This window comes from Oncorhynchus gorbuscha, linkage group LG10 (genome assembly GCF_021184085.1).
Source record: "Oncorhynchus gorbuscha isolate QuinsamMale2020 ecotype Even-year linkage group LG10, OgorEven_v1.0, whole genome shotgun sequence".
Classification (NCBI taxonomy): domain Eukaryota; kingdom Metazoa; phylum Chordata; class Actinopteri; order Salmoniformes; family Salmonidae; genus Oncorhynchus; species Oncorhynchus gorbuscha.
Window position 1 is genome coordinate 78,751,241 of NC_060182.1, and position 16,460 is coordinate 78,767,700.

The 16,460-nt window shown below is 43.1% G+C and overlaps 1 protein-coding gene across 11 annotated transcripts in view; it reads right to left on the reverse strand.

Moving 5' to 3' along the window:
- ctage5 (CTAGE family, member 5) overlaps positions 1–16,460 on the reverse strand; it is a 25,998-nt gene continuing 9,538 nt past the window's right edge. For 10 of the 11 annotated variants that reach the window (XM_046367173.1, XM_046367172.1, XM_046367171.1 and 7 more), the window contains 15 exons: positions 15,635–15,746; positions 13,131–13,177; positions 12,939–13,029; positions 12,169–12,307; positions 8,725–8,826; positions 8,439–8,499; positions 8,289–8,324; positions 8,139–8,206; positions 7,935–8,017; positions 5,455–5,592; positions 4,628–4,756; positions 3,271–3,393; positions 2,791–2,840; positions 2,461–2,635; positions 1–1,820 (listed from right to left, as the gene is read on the reverse strand). In XM_046367173.1, coding sequence (XP_046223129.1) covers positions 1,639–1,820; positions 2,461–2,635; positions 2,791–2,840; positions 3,271–3,393; positions 4,628–4,756; positions 5,455–5,592; positions 7,935–8,017; positions 8,139–8,206; positions 8,289–8,324; positions 8,439–8,499; positions 8,725–8,826; positions 12,169–12,307; positions 12,939–13,029; positions 13,131–13,177; positions 15,635–15,746 — 1,536 coding nt within the window. In that variant the 3' untranslated portion in view covers positions 1–1,638. The remainder of the gene's footprint in view (positions 1,821–2,460; positions 2,636–2,790; positions 2,841–3,270; positions 3,394–4,627; positions 4,757–5,454; positions 5,593–7,934; positions 8,018–8,138; positions 8,207–8,288; positions 8,325–8,438; positions 8,500–8,724; positions 8,827–12,168; positions 12,308–12,938; positions 13,030–13,130; positions 13,178–15,634; positions 15,747–16,460) is intronic. The other variant, XM_046367168.1, reaches the window with a different exon arrangement.

The following is a 16,460-nucleotide window of genomic DNA, read 5'->3' on the forward strand; positions in this document are numbered from 1 at the left end:
TAGGACCAATGTCATTTTTAATGAAACATTTGATACTATATGAACATTACAACAGCAACAATTGAATTACTTGAGCATAACATTTTACATTTTTACAATAAGTCTCATATTCCATGACCTTTAATGATCAAACTATGGACGGTCAAGACCTCAATGCTAAAAAGTTATAGACAATTCCTTCAATCTCTATACCCATGTCAAGAATGCAAGGGACATAACGGCCTTTTAAATCAATCTTAACAATACAAGCAAACGCACTCTTCAAGTTAGTCCAAGTCGCCACTCCGAACAAGGCAGATTCACATAGCTAGAATCATCAGACCCATAACACCTAGTGATCAGAGAAATCATTTTCCCACTTTTCCTGTAGGGATTTCAGAAACACTTAAGGGCTGTGTAGGCTTACCCTGGCGTGACATTTTGATAACTCTCTTGGACAAAGGAGACAGTCGGCTCTTTATTCAGATTCAAAAATGCTAATTACTAGACATGGCAAGCCCCCGAACATCATTTTTTGGTGACACCTTTGCCAACAGGTAAGGTCAATTTAAAACTTTCTCAAGACAGTTTACAGAAATGTATCCAATTTATTACTGCACTGAAAAATATAAAACGCAACAAGTGTTTAGGCCCATGTTTCACGAGCTGAAATAAGACCCCTGAAATTCTCCATATGTACAAAAAGCTTATTTCTCTCAAATGTTTTGCACACATGTTAGTGAGCATTTCTCCTCTGCCAAGATGTCATATCAAGAAGTTGATTAAACAGCATTATCATTGGACAATAGAAGGCCACTCTAAAATGTGCAGTTGTCACATGCCACAGTTGAGGGAGCGTTCAATTGGAATGCCCACCAAAGCTATTTCAAGATAATTTCTCACCAGTAAGCCGCCTCCGCTGTTTTAGAGAATTTGGCATCCGCAGACCATGTGTATGGTGTCATGTGGGTGATCAGTTTGCTGATGTTTATGTTGTGAACTTGGTTTTGGTATGGGTAAGCATAAGCAAAATAGCATTTTATCAATCGCAATTTGAATGCACAGAAATACCATGACATGATCGGGAAGCCCTTTTAAGGTAACTATGTCCAACAGTTGCATATCAATATTCCCAGTCATGTGGAATTCTTGCATGTTGTGTTCATATTTTTGTTTAGTATACATTTAGTGAAAATTAGATCTTTAATAGATTCTTACCTTTGCCTCAATTCATCCATTTTAAGTGTTTCTAAAATCCCCTATGGGAGAAACAGTTGGAAAAACAACTGGAAACAATTCCCTGTTTGACTGCTAGGTTTTATGAGTATTATGACTCATACAGCTATGTGAATCTACAAAAAAATTGTTACATAAATGATCGCTCAGTACTCCTAGTGGTACTGTATTGTTCACTCATTAAGTCCTAAGACACAGTGATCTATGTTTGTGTGTGCAACAGACTGTGGGGGAAACAATTCCACTCCCAGCCTCTAGAAAAGGGAGAAAGAGTCATGAATGTTGAAGTTACACTTCAGGAAACAGTCCCTGAACACACACTCAGTCGCTCACTACTATCACAACAACAGGAAATTAAGTTTCACACAGGAAGTGGGCCAAGAGAGTTTCTCCCGCACAGAGAGAGAGAGAGCGAGAGATGGCTCAGATGACATCATGTGGAGAGGGAGATTGGTCAGAAGACACTTCACTGCCAGGTGGGGAGGGCCTTGGAGGGGGTCCAGGGGGAAAACTGTCTGGGTGGGGTCTCATGGGAGGGTACCCCATATGCTGCGGTGGTGGAGGGGGGACTCGCCCGAACATTCCTGGGGGAGGTGGTCCTCGCACTACGGGGGAAAGGATTACATTTAGTCAGTCTAACAGTATGAAGGCAGAGACATTTAATCTGCAAGATGTAGCAAATCATGTATGGAATGACAATCATCTCCCACCCAAAACTTAATAGAAACAAATGACATAAAAACATGTAATACTACTTAACCTGCAGTTTAAATGCATTATAAATGTCTGTTTTTAATATACCCTCTTTTCTCCCCAATTGGTAGTTACAGTCTTGTCGCTGCAACTGCTGTACGGACTCGGGAGAGATGAAGGTCGAGAGCGGTGTATCCTCCAAAACACAACACAACCAAGCCGCACTGCTTCTTGTCGCAATGTCCACTTAAACTGGAAGCCAGCCGCACCAATGTTTCGGAGGAAACACCGTACATCTGGTGACCGTGTCAGTGTGCTCTGCGCCCAGCCCGCCACAAGAGTCGCTAATGCATGATGGGACAAGGCCAAACCCTCCCCTAACCCGGACGACGCTGGGCCAATTGTGCGCCGCCCGATGGGGTCTCCCGGTCGCGGCCGGCAGCAACAGAGCCTGGACTCAAACCCAGAATCTCTAGTGGCACAGCTAGCACTGATGCAGTGCCTTGCGCCGCCCGTAATGCCTTTATTATGTAGGGAAAACAGCATACTTACTGCCCATGGGGGCTGGACCTCGTGGGGAGAAAAAGTCTGGAGGTCCGTAAGGGCCTTTGCGTGCAAAGTAAGGGTCCCTGTGGTCCATGGGTGGGAGGGGACCCATACCAGGGGGTACTAAGAGAGGAGGTCCCATCCTCATGTCTCGCAGATCTCCAGGTGCTGACAGATGGGACTGAGGGAACACATTTCAAATACCCAATAATGATGGAGGGCACTGTAGTGGTACAACACTATTATCCCCATGGGAAAATTAGTTATATATAAACATGAGAAAGAGAGAGTGCATGATTGGACCCCTATTGTTAGTAGAAGGGTGAGAAAACTTACATCTCTTTCATTTTCACCAGGACCCATACTGTTTCCCATAAATGACGAGTCTGCAAGAACAAGAGAAAAAAACTCATGACCTAGCTAGATCCACTTCCGTCTTTGGTGGGTTTATTTGATGAAGAGGGCTCATTCATGCCTCGATAATGCTATAAGCTTAACTCTATTAAACCAAGGGAGTTTCCAGATTAGGCACAATATCCTGCCCATTCTCTAACATTGGATTGTTCTTCAGGGGTATACTAATCATCGACACTCCTACTATTCACTGCTGACGAAGGAGATCGGTCTGAATCACGTCAGCATTAAAGATCCTGTCTTCGAAATATATTTAATCACTTTAGTTACATACACCTAGCACAAACACCTTTTTGAAGTTAATTTGACAGAGTGGCTATAGTGCAGACACAGAAATAATCTCAGACATTTTAAAACTAAATCTATGGTCCTGTAATACATGTTAGAAAGGAAGGTTCTCACCAGGTTGGTGGCCAAAGCTGTGGGGCTCAGCAGGACCGGGGCCCCTGGGTGGAAGGGGGCCCATAGGAAGGGCTCCGGGCAGAGGTCTCCTGTAGGGAAGGCCTGTGTCTAGATACATATACCCTTTATGAGGGGAAAAAAAGAGAGAGAGAGCACTGTGTCATCAGATTTATTTAGACCAGCTGAGCCGAAGGAGGGGATCACACAGTCAGAAGTGTACAAAGCACAGGAGGTTGGTGTCACCTTAATTGGAAAGGCTCATGGTAATGGCTGGAGCAGAATAATATCAAACACATGGTTTCTATGTGTTTAATGACATTCCATTCGCTCCATTCTAGCCATTATTATGAGCCATCCTCCCTTTAGCAGCCTCCACTGGTCCAAAGGGGATTGGAGCAAAAAGCAAAAGCCTCTCCATCATATCAGAAACAAAAAACAAGCACACATTTAAATCATGATGCATTGAGTTAGTACACATCCAAACAGTGACAGTAGTAGGCAGGGTGGGCATGATGGAATTGTCAATGTATAATCAAAATACAGTGATGCCACATGCTAATTGCTCCCCCATGATAACTCAACTAAATAAATAATAGTTCCTAACTCAAGTGAATATTAGACATCTCAAACCAGGCTGAGGCCAGACTTGGGTTAGAGTAGCGTAGGGGCCCAAGTGACAAAGGCCAAAGTGTGGGTGGGGGAAAACTCTAGAACAAACCAGTGGAGGCTCAGGCTCCTCAATGCAGTGGTCTGCAGTCAGTGTGCCCAACCTGCTGACTCTGCCCATCTCTGTGGTCCTGTCACATGACTCAGACAGAGATTAGGCTGGAACTACGACAACCGACCACATCAGTACTGGACAAATAGTAGCCATACACTCACTGACCTATGCCTCACAGACTGACAACCAAAAGACATAATCTCAAACCTTTCACAGGGCCGGCTGACCACACTACAGCACCACAATCAAATAATATAAAAATGTATTTGTCACATGTCAAATACAACAGATGTAGACTTCACTGTCAAATTTAAATAGTAACCCAACTGAGGGGAAATATTTTGCTGTGAACAAATCTGAGTTGGTTAATAAACATAATTAGTAATCAGGTTAGAGTGAGTTATCTAAAACCCAAAAGAAAGTCAGGGCCTCTTTACGTAGAAAGATGGTAAAACATACTGAAGTAAATAAAGAACAAACCCTTTAGGGCTGATATTAAAAAAACAAATGAATGTGTCAAAGAGTAGACTAGAAGATTTGAATATCAGAAGGATAGAATAACTTCTGTCTATTGTGATTGGAGCGGCTGCTGCCTGAGATCATAGGGGGGGCGATAGCAGGTGGTCATCACTGTACCTGGAGGGTGTATAGGTGGGCCCCTGCGATCCCTCTCCCAGGTGGGAGATATCGAGCCGCTGTCAGAGTGAGGACCACCACTACGATCAGAGTCCACCCCACCAGGTGGATCTAACAGGCCTCGGGATACTGGTTATGGGGGAGAGAGAAAGGGGTGGGGGGTGGGGGTGGAGAGAAAAAGGGAGGGCAGAAAGAGAAAGCATGACAAAGAGTATATGAGAAAGAGGTGAGATATGTGGGAGTGGTTGGTGAGTGAGAAAGGGAGAGCCAACATAATGTCAATGAGTTCATGAAGCATGGATGACAAGACCAAAACATGTGCAAAGATCACACTCCCCTCACTGTAGGTGATAGGAAATGCTATGCTGCTGCAGTATATCCATCTTGCTGGTGCATGCTCACTGCCAAGGCAATTTAGACTATAAAGATAAGCATCTTTAACAGATGTTGTGCCAATCTTCTAGCCAATCAAGACTTGGTACACATTTGTATTATGTGCTTAAGAACAGGTTTTCAGCATTGTTTTAGTCAATAAGAAGACTATAAAATCAAAACTCTAATATCATTGAATGATTTAAATTATCCTGCAGATCATTTTTCTTAATGTCCTTTTTACAAGGCCATGGCACATAGGAAATTGGTACTAAATACAAAGGTAAAAATATTTATGCTAAATATAAACTCATAACACGCCATTCCAAGGAGTATAACATGGCACTGATGGTAAAAGGGCACACGTCACAGGACATGTAAATTCAGCTGTGGTGTTATTGTATGACCGGAATGACCCAGGCCTGCAGTGCATTGGCGTGGACTGGAGAGGTCACCTCTGCCTCCTGGTCCCATGGGGGGGAAGTTTGGAGAGAGGCGGAGTGGGCCATCCATCAGGGTAGGCGGAGACAGGAAGGCTCTGTTCTCAGAGGCGGGGCGATGTAGGGGGGAGGGCCCATACGGTGACCTTTCACCTGCAGGACAGGGAGGGACATATGGTTCAACATACAGAATAATGACAGAAATTCTAAATCAACACCCAGAACATGATAGGCAAGCCATAAGACATCTAAATAGTTAACCAGTAGCTATAAGGACTAACTATCTGCATTGAACCTTTTTGCACTAACTCTTTGACTGCTACTGGCCAACTATCCTGTTGCCTAGTCACTTTACCCCTACCTACATGTACAGTGGGAAAGTACGCAGACCTCTTGACTTTCTCCACATTTTGTTACATTAAAGCATTTTTCTATAATGGATTACATTACAATTTATCATCTACATACAATACCCCATAATGACAGAGTGAAAACAGGTTTAGAATTTTTTTTAAAAATATGTTTATACAAGTATTCAGACCCTTTGCTATGAGCCTCAAAATCAAGCTCAGGTATATTCTGTTTCCATTGATCATCCTTGGGATGTTTCTACAACTTGATTTGAGTCCACCTGTGGTCAATTCAATTGATTGGACATGATTTGGAAAGGCACACACCCGTATATAAGCTCCCACAGTTGACAGTGCAAGTCAGAGCAAAAACCAAGCCATGAGGTCGAAGGAATTGTCCGTAGATGGGTACCAAAAACATTCTGCAGCAGTGAAGGTCACCAATGACACAGTGGCCTCCATCATTCTTAAAATGGAAGAAGTTTGGCCGCCTGGCCAAACTGAGCAATCGGGGGAGAAGGGCCTTGGTCAAGGAGGAGACCAAGAACCCGATGGTAAGAGAGCTCCAGAGTTCCTCTGTGGAGATGAGAACCTTTCAGAATGACAACCCTCTCTGCAGCACTCCACCAATCAGGCCTTTATGGTAGAGTGGCCAGACAGAAGCCACTCCTCAGTAAAAGACACATGACAGCCTGCTTGGTGTTTGCCAAAAAGCACCTAAAGGACTCAAGACCATGAGCAACAAGATTCTTTGGTCTGATGAAACAAAGATTTAAATTTTTGTCCTGAATGCCAAGCCTCGAGGAAACCTGGCACCATCCCTACAGTGAAGCATTGTGGTGGCAGTATCATGCTGTGGGGATGTTTTTCAGGGGCAGGGACTGGGAGACTAGTCAGGATGGAGGGAAAGATGAACGGAAAGATGAAAACCTGCTCCAGAGCACTCAGGACCTCAGACTGGGGCAAAGGTTCACCTTCCAAAAGTACAAAACCCTAAGCACACAGCCAAGACAATGCACGAGTGGCTTCGGGAAAAGTCTCAATGTCCTTGAGTGGCCCAGCCAGAGTCTGGACTTGAACCCGATCAAACATCTCTGGAGAGACCTGAAAATAGCTCTGCAGCGATGCTCCCCATCCAACCTGACAGAGCATGATATGATCTGCAAAGAAGAATGGGAGAAACTCCCCAAATACAGATGAGCCAAGCTTATAGCTTCATCCCCAAGAAGACTCAAGGATGTAACCGCTGCCAAAGGTGCTTCAATGTACTGAGTATAGACTCTGAATACTTATAAAATTTGATATTCCCATTTGAAATGTATGAATTTGCACAAAAAAAGAAATGCTTTCTCATTATGCGGTATTGTGTGTAGATTGAATAGGTTTTTTCCCCTCACCAATCAAAGAATAAGGCTGTAACGTAACAAAATGTGGATAAAGTCTAGGGGTCTGAATACTTTCCAGATACACTGTACATATATACCTCAATTACCTCATACCCCTGCACATCAACACAGTACTGGTACCCAGTGTATATAGATTTTAAATGATAGCCAAGTTATCATTACTCATTGTGTATTTGTTATTCTTTTTCTCTGCATTGTTGGGAAGGGCCTGTAAGTAAGAATTTCACAGTTAGTCTACACCTGTTTTTATGAAGCATGTGACAAATAACATTTGATGCACTCCTGTAGATCTGAGAGGATGATATTATACAAATAATAATTAGGTGGGTGCTTACATCTGTGCTATTTCACACATGTACAAGTGCATGTATGAATTGGAAATGTGTATTTTTTGCATATTACAGAGCCACGGATCAGCCATTATTGATGGTGACCCTGAAGCAATTAGGGTTAAGTGCCTTGCTCAAGGGCACATTGACAGATGTTTCACCTAGTGAGCTCGGGATTTAGACCAGCGACCTTTCAATTACTGGTCCAACTGTCCTAACCGCTAGGCTACCTGTCGCCCATAACCAGTCTTATGCTATAAGCAGTTGTGTTAACTTCATCTTGCATTTGGATTGTCACCATATTGCTTCCCCCTATCCAACCCTCTCAATGTATGGAGTAGGGGTTACCGGGCGAGCTGAGATTTAGGAGAAGATATTATTCCAGTTAGAGAGGTTTATTAGAGACTCACCTCTGAACAGAGGTCGGTCCATGTTGTCCAGAGTATAGGGGTCTTTCTCCACAACATCCAGCTTGAACTGAGTATCAGTCAATCTGCATGGAGACAAACCACAGCTGGAGAATACTTCTCACTACAGGGAAATACTATTTTGTAGCGACAACTGCCATGTCTGGTGAAACTGACTTCAATAGAAAAGTATTCTTTAGTACTTACTTCTGCCTGAGGTGTGCATTCTCTCTTTTAACTTCAGCCAGGTCGCGGTCAGCACCTCGTGCTGCTAGCTACAATGCAGACAACAGAAATTACAGATGAGTTGCCTGAGGTGTGCTCCATAGTGTATGTATGATGCAACTATGTACTTACCCAGTTATTGTGTGCCTTCTTTTCCTGAGAAGTTATCTGAAAGATGGAAAGAGAATTAAATGAGTTATTGGCCATACATCATCATTGCACATGGTGAATGTTTTTGCCCTCCTCCAGTCTCTTATGATACAACAGTGTCAGATCTCCCACCTGGGTTTTGTAGGCCTGGTTAGTCTTCTCCAGCTCATCCTCCAGGTCTTGTGCCCTTTGCCTGTATGTGTGAAAACTGCACCCTGAGACAAGCACTCACAACAAAAACACCCCGCAAAGTGGAGTCTCAGAACACATTGGATCTATTTGATTGACATGAACTCCCTCTGGGTTCACGCTTTGGGTTCTTGCCCTAGCACTTCACAGCTGATTCAAATAATCAAAGTTAGATGAGTTATTGGAATCAGCGGTCTAGTGCTAAGGCAAAAACCATGCAGAAACTGACCTGTAGCTGTTGAGCTCCTCCACGGCCAGGGTGATGCTCTTGTCAGCCTTGGTCAGCTTCTCATCCTTCTGAAGACGCTCCCTCTCCTCCACAGTCAACATCCTGACACCAAGGGAGAACACCCAGTATCAGACAGATATTATCAGGCATAGTACAGTTCAATAGCCCCACTCTAATTAGTGAAACCTTGAATGTGGGCTTTCCTTCTCTGTGGCCGAGAGACTAGTCAAGGATCATATCACCTCAACCTTCCCTGCCACACTTGACCCACCCAGACGGCATCCCTAGCCACGTCCTCAGAGCATGTGCAGATCAGCTGGCTGGTGCTTAAAGATGGCCACCATTGTCCCTGTTTTATTTCACCTTTTAGTTAGGCTAGTTGAGAACAAGTTCTCATTTACAACTGCGACCTGGCCAAGATAAAGCAAAGCAGTGTGGCAAACAGAGTTACACATGGAATAAACAAACAGTCAGTAATACAATAGAAAAAGTATATATACAGTGTGTGCAAATGAGGTAGGAAAGGCAATAAACAGGCCATAGTGGCAAAATAATTACCTTATACCAATTAAACACTGGAGTGATAGATGTGCAGAAGATGAATGTGCAAGTAGAGATACTGGGGTGCAAAGGTGCAAAATAAATAAAATAACCGTATGGGGATGAGGTAGTGAGGATGGGCTATTTACAGATGGGCTATGTACAGGTGCAGTCATCTGTGAGCTGCTCTGAATGCTGGTGCTTAAATTTAGTGAGGGAGATATGGGTCTCCAGATTCAGTGATTTTTGCAGTTCGTTCTAGTCATTGACAGCAGAGAACTGGAAGGAAAGGCGGCCAAAGGAGGAATTGCCTTTGGGTGTGACCAGTGAAATATACCTGCTGGAGCGTGTGCTACTGGTGGGTGCTGCTATGGTGACTTATAGATGACCTGGAGCCAGTGAGTTTGGCGACAAACATGAAGCAAGGGCCAGCCAACGAGAGCATACAGGTCGCAGTGGTGGGTAGTATATGGGGCTTTGGTGACAAAACGGATGGCACCGTGTTAGACTGCATCCAATTTGCTGAGTAGAGTGTTGAAGGCTATTTTGTAAATGACACCTCTGAAGGCAAGGATCGGTAGGATGGTCAGTTTTTACGAGGGTATGTTTGGCAGCATGAGTGAAGGATGCTTTGTTGCGAAATTAGAAGCCGAATCTAAATAAAATGTTGGATTGGAGATGCTTAATGTGAGTCTGGAAGGAGAGTTTACAGTCTAACCAGACACCTAGGTATTTGTCCACATATTCTAAGTTGGAAACGTCCAGAGTAGTGATGCTGGACGGGCGGGCAGCGATCGGTTGAAGAGCATGCATTTAGTTTTACTTGCATTTAAGAGCAGATGGAGGCCACGGAAGGAAAGTTGTATGGCATTGAATCTTGTCTGGAGGTTAGTTAACACAGTGTCCAAAGAAGGGCCAGAAGTATACAGAATGGTGTCGTCTGCGTAGAGATGGATCAGAGAATCACCAGCAGCAAGAGTGACATCATTGATGTATACAGAGAAGAGAGTCAGCCCGAGAATTGAACCCTGTGTCACCCCCATAGAGACTGCCAGAGGTCCAGACAACAGGCCCTCCAATTTGACACACTGAACTCTAATCAGAAAGTCGTTGGTGAACCAGGCGAGGCAGTCATTTGAGAAACCAAGGCAATTGAGACTGCCGATAAGAATGTGGTGATTGACAGAGTCAAAAGCCTTGGCCAGGTCGATGAATACAGCTGCATAGTATTGTCTCTTATCGATGGCGGTTATAATATCGTTTAGGACCTTGAGCGCGGCGGAGGTGCCCCCATGACCAGCTCAGAAACCAGATTGCATAGCGGAGAAGGGATGGTGGGATTTGTTAACTTGGCTTTCGAAGACCTTAGAAAAGGCAGGGTAGGTTAGATGTAGGTCTGTAGCAGTTCGGGTCTAGAGTGTCTCCCCTTCGAAGAGGGGGATGACCGCGGCAGCTTTCCAATCTTTGGGGATCTCAGACGATACGAAAGAGAGGTTGAACAGGCTAGTAATAGGGATTGCAACAATTTCAGCAGATAATTTTAGAAAGAGAGGGTCCAGATTGTCTAGCCAGCTGATTTGTAGGGGTCCAGATTTTGCAGCTCTTTCAGAGCATCAGCTATCTGGATTTGGGTGAAGGAGAAATGTGGGAGGCTTGGGCAAGAGGCTGTGGGGGGTGCAGGGCTGTTTGGACCGGGGTAGGGTAGCCAGGTGGAAAGCATGGCCAGCTGTAGAAAAATGCTTATTGAAATTCTCAATTGTTGTGGATTTAATCGGTGGTGACAGTGTTTCCTAGCCTCAGTGCAGTGGGCAGCTGGAGGAGGTGCTCTTATTCTCCATGGACTTTACAGTGTCCCAGAACTTGTTATATTGTCCCAGAACTTGTCTATTGCTTTCCATACTGCCTGTGTATATTGTTTCCTAAGTTCCCTGAAAAGTTGCATATCGTGGGGGATATTCGATGCTAATGCAGTACGCCACAGGATGTTTTTGTGCTGGTCAAGGGCAGTCAGGTCTGGAGTGAACCAAGGGCTATATCGGTTTCTTGGTTCTACATTTATGAACGGGGAGTAAGGAAGGCCAAAAATATCATCAAGGACATCAACCACCCGAAGCCACTGCCCGTTCACCCCGCTATCATCCAGAGGGCGAGGTCAGTACAGGTGCATCAAAGCTGGGACCGAGAGACTGAAAAACAGCTTCTAACAGCCATCACTAGCACATTAGAGACTGCTGCCTATAGGCATAGACTAGGAATCACTGGTCACTTTAAGGAATGGAACACTAGTCACTTGAATAATGTTTTACATATCTAGCATTACACATCTCATATGTACAGTGGGGCAAAAAAGTATTTAGTCAGCCACCAATTGTGCAAGTTCTCCCACTTAAAAAGATGAGGCCTATAATTTTCATCATAGGTACACTTCAACTATGACAGACAAAATGAGAAGAAAAAAAATCCAGAAAAATCACATCTCATCTTTTTAAGTGGGAGAACTTGCACAATTGGTGGCTGACAATATTTTTTTGCCCCACTGTATTCTATACTATTCTACGGTATCTTAGACACTTAATTCTTATATATCTTGCATTACTCATCTCATATGTATATACTGTTTTTCTATACTATTCTACTGTATCAGTTCAGCTCTGACGTCGCTCGTCCATATGTATATAGTCTTAATTCATTCCTACTTAATGTGTGTATATGTTGTGTAATTTCATTTATATTACTTGTTAGATATTACTTCACTGTCAGAGATAGAAGCACAAGAATTGCGCTACAACCGCAATAACATCTGCCAGTCACGTGTATGTGATCAATAAAATGTTATTTGATTTGAAATGTTTATAGATGAAGCTGTGCATTTGGGTGAGCGTTGGTGTGGCTCCCGTACAGTACCTGTGTAGTTTGAGCTCATTCTCCTGGTACATCTCTGTCATGATCTGCAGTTTCTGCTGGAGTGTCTGCACCTGGCCCGTGTACTTCTCACTGTCTGTCTGCAGAGAGGCCTTCTCATTCTCCAGTTTCTTAATCCCCTCTGCAACACAACAGTAAAGCTGTTAAGTCCAGGTCTAGGCTCAAAGGGATACTTTGGGATTTTGGTAATGAGGCCCTTTAAATCGACTTCCCCAAAGTCAGATGAATTTGTGGATACCAGTTTTATGTAATCTCTGTCCAGTATGAAGGAAGTTAGAGGTAGTTTCACGACCCAATGCTAACTAGCTTTGATGCAATAACTGGAAGTCTATCGGTATCTACTAGTAATGCTAAATATCCCTTTAATCTGTGTCTGGGAAACCGACCATTTGTCTTTACATCTGGATTATTCCCAAAACACCCTCGCTTTTCTTGAACTAAACCTAGTATTTGGCTTTTCTTACTTGCACTGACTTTGCTAAATAGCTACTTCATTGAGGAAAACGTTTACTTACTATGACTGCAATGTGGTTCTCACCTAGCTATCTTAATATTAATGCACTAACTGTAAGTCGCTCTGGATAAGAGCATCTGCTAAATGACCAAAATGTAAAAATGGTCTGTTATCATGAAAACAGCTATTGAAGCGTCTTTCAATAGAACTACATTTATGTACATTATAAAACAAACGTTGTTTTGTTACCCACCGTGATCAGAGGAATTACTATTGAACAGCTGACTACTCTGCTTACCTTGGAGGTCCTCCTTGGCCTTGACTTCATCTGCTAGCTTAGCAAACACCCTGTCCTTGTCTTCATCCACCGACTTCAAGTCTGCATTCATCTAAAGAGAAAAAGAAAAAAAAAAAAGAGTCTCATATCTTCCATTTATCGCTGATAAGAGTTGTTTAAGCAATAATTTCAGTTGTTGAAGAGAAGACATACCTTGGCTGCATGAATGAGTTTCTGTATTCTTCGTCGTTGATCGTTATCTGTGGACCAAAAAATACAAACAAATAAGCCAAAAATAGCCTCCAACACTCTACTCAGCAAATTGGATGCAGTCTAACACAGTGCCACCCGTTTTGTCACCAAAGCCCCATATACTACCCACCACTGCGACCTGTATGCTCTCGTTGGCCGGCCCTCACATCAGATTCGTCACCAAACCCATTGGCTCCAGGTCATCTACAAGTCTTTGCTAGGTAAAGCCCAGTCTTAGCTCAGCTCACTGGTCACCATAGCAGCACGCGCTCCAGCAGGTATATTTCACTGGTCACCATTGTCATGACTGTCCTGATCAGGTCAGGTTACAGGAGACCACAACCCTACAGATTATCTCTCAACCCCAACAGAGGAGAGATCTAGGAGTCTGAAGATGTGGGGTTTTTATGACCCCTCACGCCCCTGGTAAATCTTAGGCCACAGACAAATTCCTTTTGTCCTGTTACTATGGAGCACCTTAACATGAAATAAAGGGACTTTGGAACAATGGTTTCCGTCAGCCACAATGGTAGTCATGACAATAGATGGAATATGAAAATGTATGTCATTTTTGTTTTGTTATTAATAGGCGACGTTATTACGAAAACATTGTAACGTCAACAGTTTACCTAGTATATGTTTGATGTTAATACATTGTACGTTGTATGGAAAATGTCCAAATCAAAGAGAATGTTTTGGTAAAGATGAAATGTGAAGTTAATTGTCTAAAATTGGATTTGAGTCAAATCTAGACCTTGCCTCTTAACTTGGTACGCCCAGAGAATTTCCCTAAAGGCGGTTACGCCCACTTCTGACCCGAGGGTATAAAACCTGTGAGTGAAGAATTTACAGATAAGACTAAGTGACCCAAGGTCTAAAAAGTCAACGAACCCAAAACACAACACAAGTTTGAAGAAAAAAATAATAATTTTCTACCCAAGCTACGGATGAGTAGCTGTGTCTAAGAGGGTGAATTGAAGTCGAACCACCACCTCCCATCGAATCATGTCATCTACACAGCTTCATTCCTACGCTGTGAGCGCTGAGCTGTCTGTCCTCAGAGGAGCCCTTCCAGAACAAGGGTGAGGGAACAGACTCCGAAGCCAAAAGGACACTGACATCGTGAGGACGACCAGAGTTGCACCGGAGAAGTGAGTCATTGAGCAGCCTGAACGGTCCACTCGGAGAATCCACGGAATTACATCATTATATTCTGACCCATAAGAGCGGCAGTTTGGGGGCAAGGCTAAGAATAAGCATAGTTGACAAATTCACCCAAATGTATAGGTCTCTCGTGTACTTTCTTTTTCGCTCTCTTTTAAATCCCCATTTTGGGTAACACGCGCCATAGTGTGTTGGCCCGTTACACTAAGTCCTAATCAATAGCCTAGAATGTGTTTTTGTGTATCTTATCATCATTTTAGCTTTCTAGTAAATAAATACTCAACTAAGATTGGTGTGGTACGAACTCATTGGTGAGACCCGGGTCCGTGCAGATTCCCGGATTATGCGACGTTCAGAACGAGACTGTAGAGGTAACTGGTTAATTAGCGGCTGTTGTGAAAGATATTCTTTGTTGATTTGGGAAATAGAAACTCAATAAAACTAATTTTCCCATGGTGCCCAAGGTTAATGAGTTAATAATCGCTTGATTCAGTTAATCACGCAATTAGAAACATTTAATCATTCGATGAGCAGTCGTCACATTAACTAATACAATGTCACGATACCTCCAAAGCCAATTCCTCCTTTCCTTACAGTTCTCTGCTGACAATGACTTGAACGAATTACAAAAATCACTGAAGCTGGAGACTCATATCTCCCTCACTAACTTTATGCATCAGCTGTCAGAGCAGCTCACAGATCATTGACCTGTACGGGGCGGCAGGGTAGCCTAGTGGTTAGAGCGTTGGACTAGTAACCGGAAGGTTGCAAGTTCAAACCCCTGAGCTGACAAGGTACAAATCTGTCGTTCTGCCCCTGAACAGGCAGTTGACCCACTGTTCCTAGGCTGTCATTGAAAATAAGAATTTGTTCTTAACTGACTTGCCTGGTTAAATAAAGGTAAAAAATAAAAAAAGTCCATCTGTAAATATCCCATCAAACTACCTCATCCCCATACTGTTATTTATTTTGCTCCTTTGCACCAAGTATCTCTACTTGCACATTTCTCTTCTGCACATCTATCACTCCAGTGTTTCATTGCTAGATTGTAATTACTTCGCCACGACAGCCTATTTATTGCCTTACCTCATTTGCACACACTGTACATAGATTTTTTTATATTGTGTTATTGACTATACGTTTGTTTATTCCATGTGTAACTCTGTTGTTTATGTCGCACTGCCTTCATTTATCTTGGCCAGGTTGCAGTTGTAAATGAGAACTTGTTCTCAACTGGCCTACCTGGTTAAATAAAAATAAATAAAATGGGGTCAGCCTTGTGTACAGCAAGATAATCTCACCTTGTCCTTCTTCATTCTCTGTCCCTTGTGTCCCACTCCTCTCCTCTCTGTTGGCACCGTCCTCCAGCACTGAGTCCCAGTCCTTCATCTTCAACAGGCAGTCTGTCAAGGACTGATGGAGAGAGAAGGCTTTACCACTCAAACTCAAAACTTTATTTTAGTCTTGAGAACTTTGTGTGTTTTATACTTGCAACAGAACACACACTACATGTCCAAAAGCACTTTGACACCTGCTTGTTGAACACCTCATTCCAAAATCATGGGCGTTAACGTGGAGTTGGACCCCCCCTTTGCTGCTCTAACAGCCTCCACTCTTGTTTCAATTCATCCAAAATGTGTTTGATGGGATTGAGGTTAGGGCTCTGTACAGGCCAGTAAAGTTCTTCCACACTGATCTTGACAAAGCATTTCTGTATGGACCTCACTTTGTGCATTATGCTGGACAGGAAAGGACCTTCCCCAAACTGTTGCCACAAAGATGGAAGCATAGAATTGTCTACAATGTCATTGTATGCTGTCGTATTAAGATTTCCCGTCACATATATACATATATACATATATATATATGTGTATGTTTCAGTGTTTTATATATATACACATATACATACACACATATATATATACACACACACACAACAAAACACAGTACATACAAATTATAATTAAATAACAAGCAATAAAGGATTTCCATTATGAAGATTATCATAGCCTCAAATAGGTTGAGCCATTTAGGGTGTTTAACTTATGGTCAGTTGAAACCCCAAGTAATCTTCATAGTGGGTGTTGACTGGTTTTTCCAGTACAGGGCACGGTACACAAATATTTG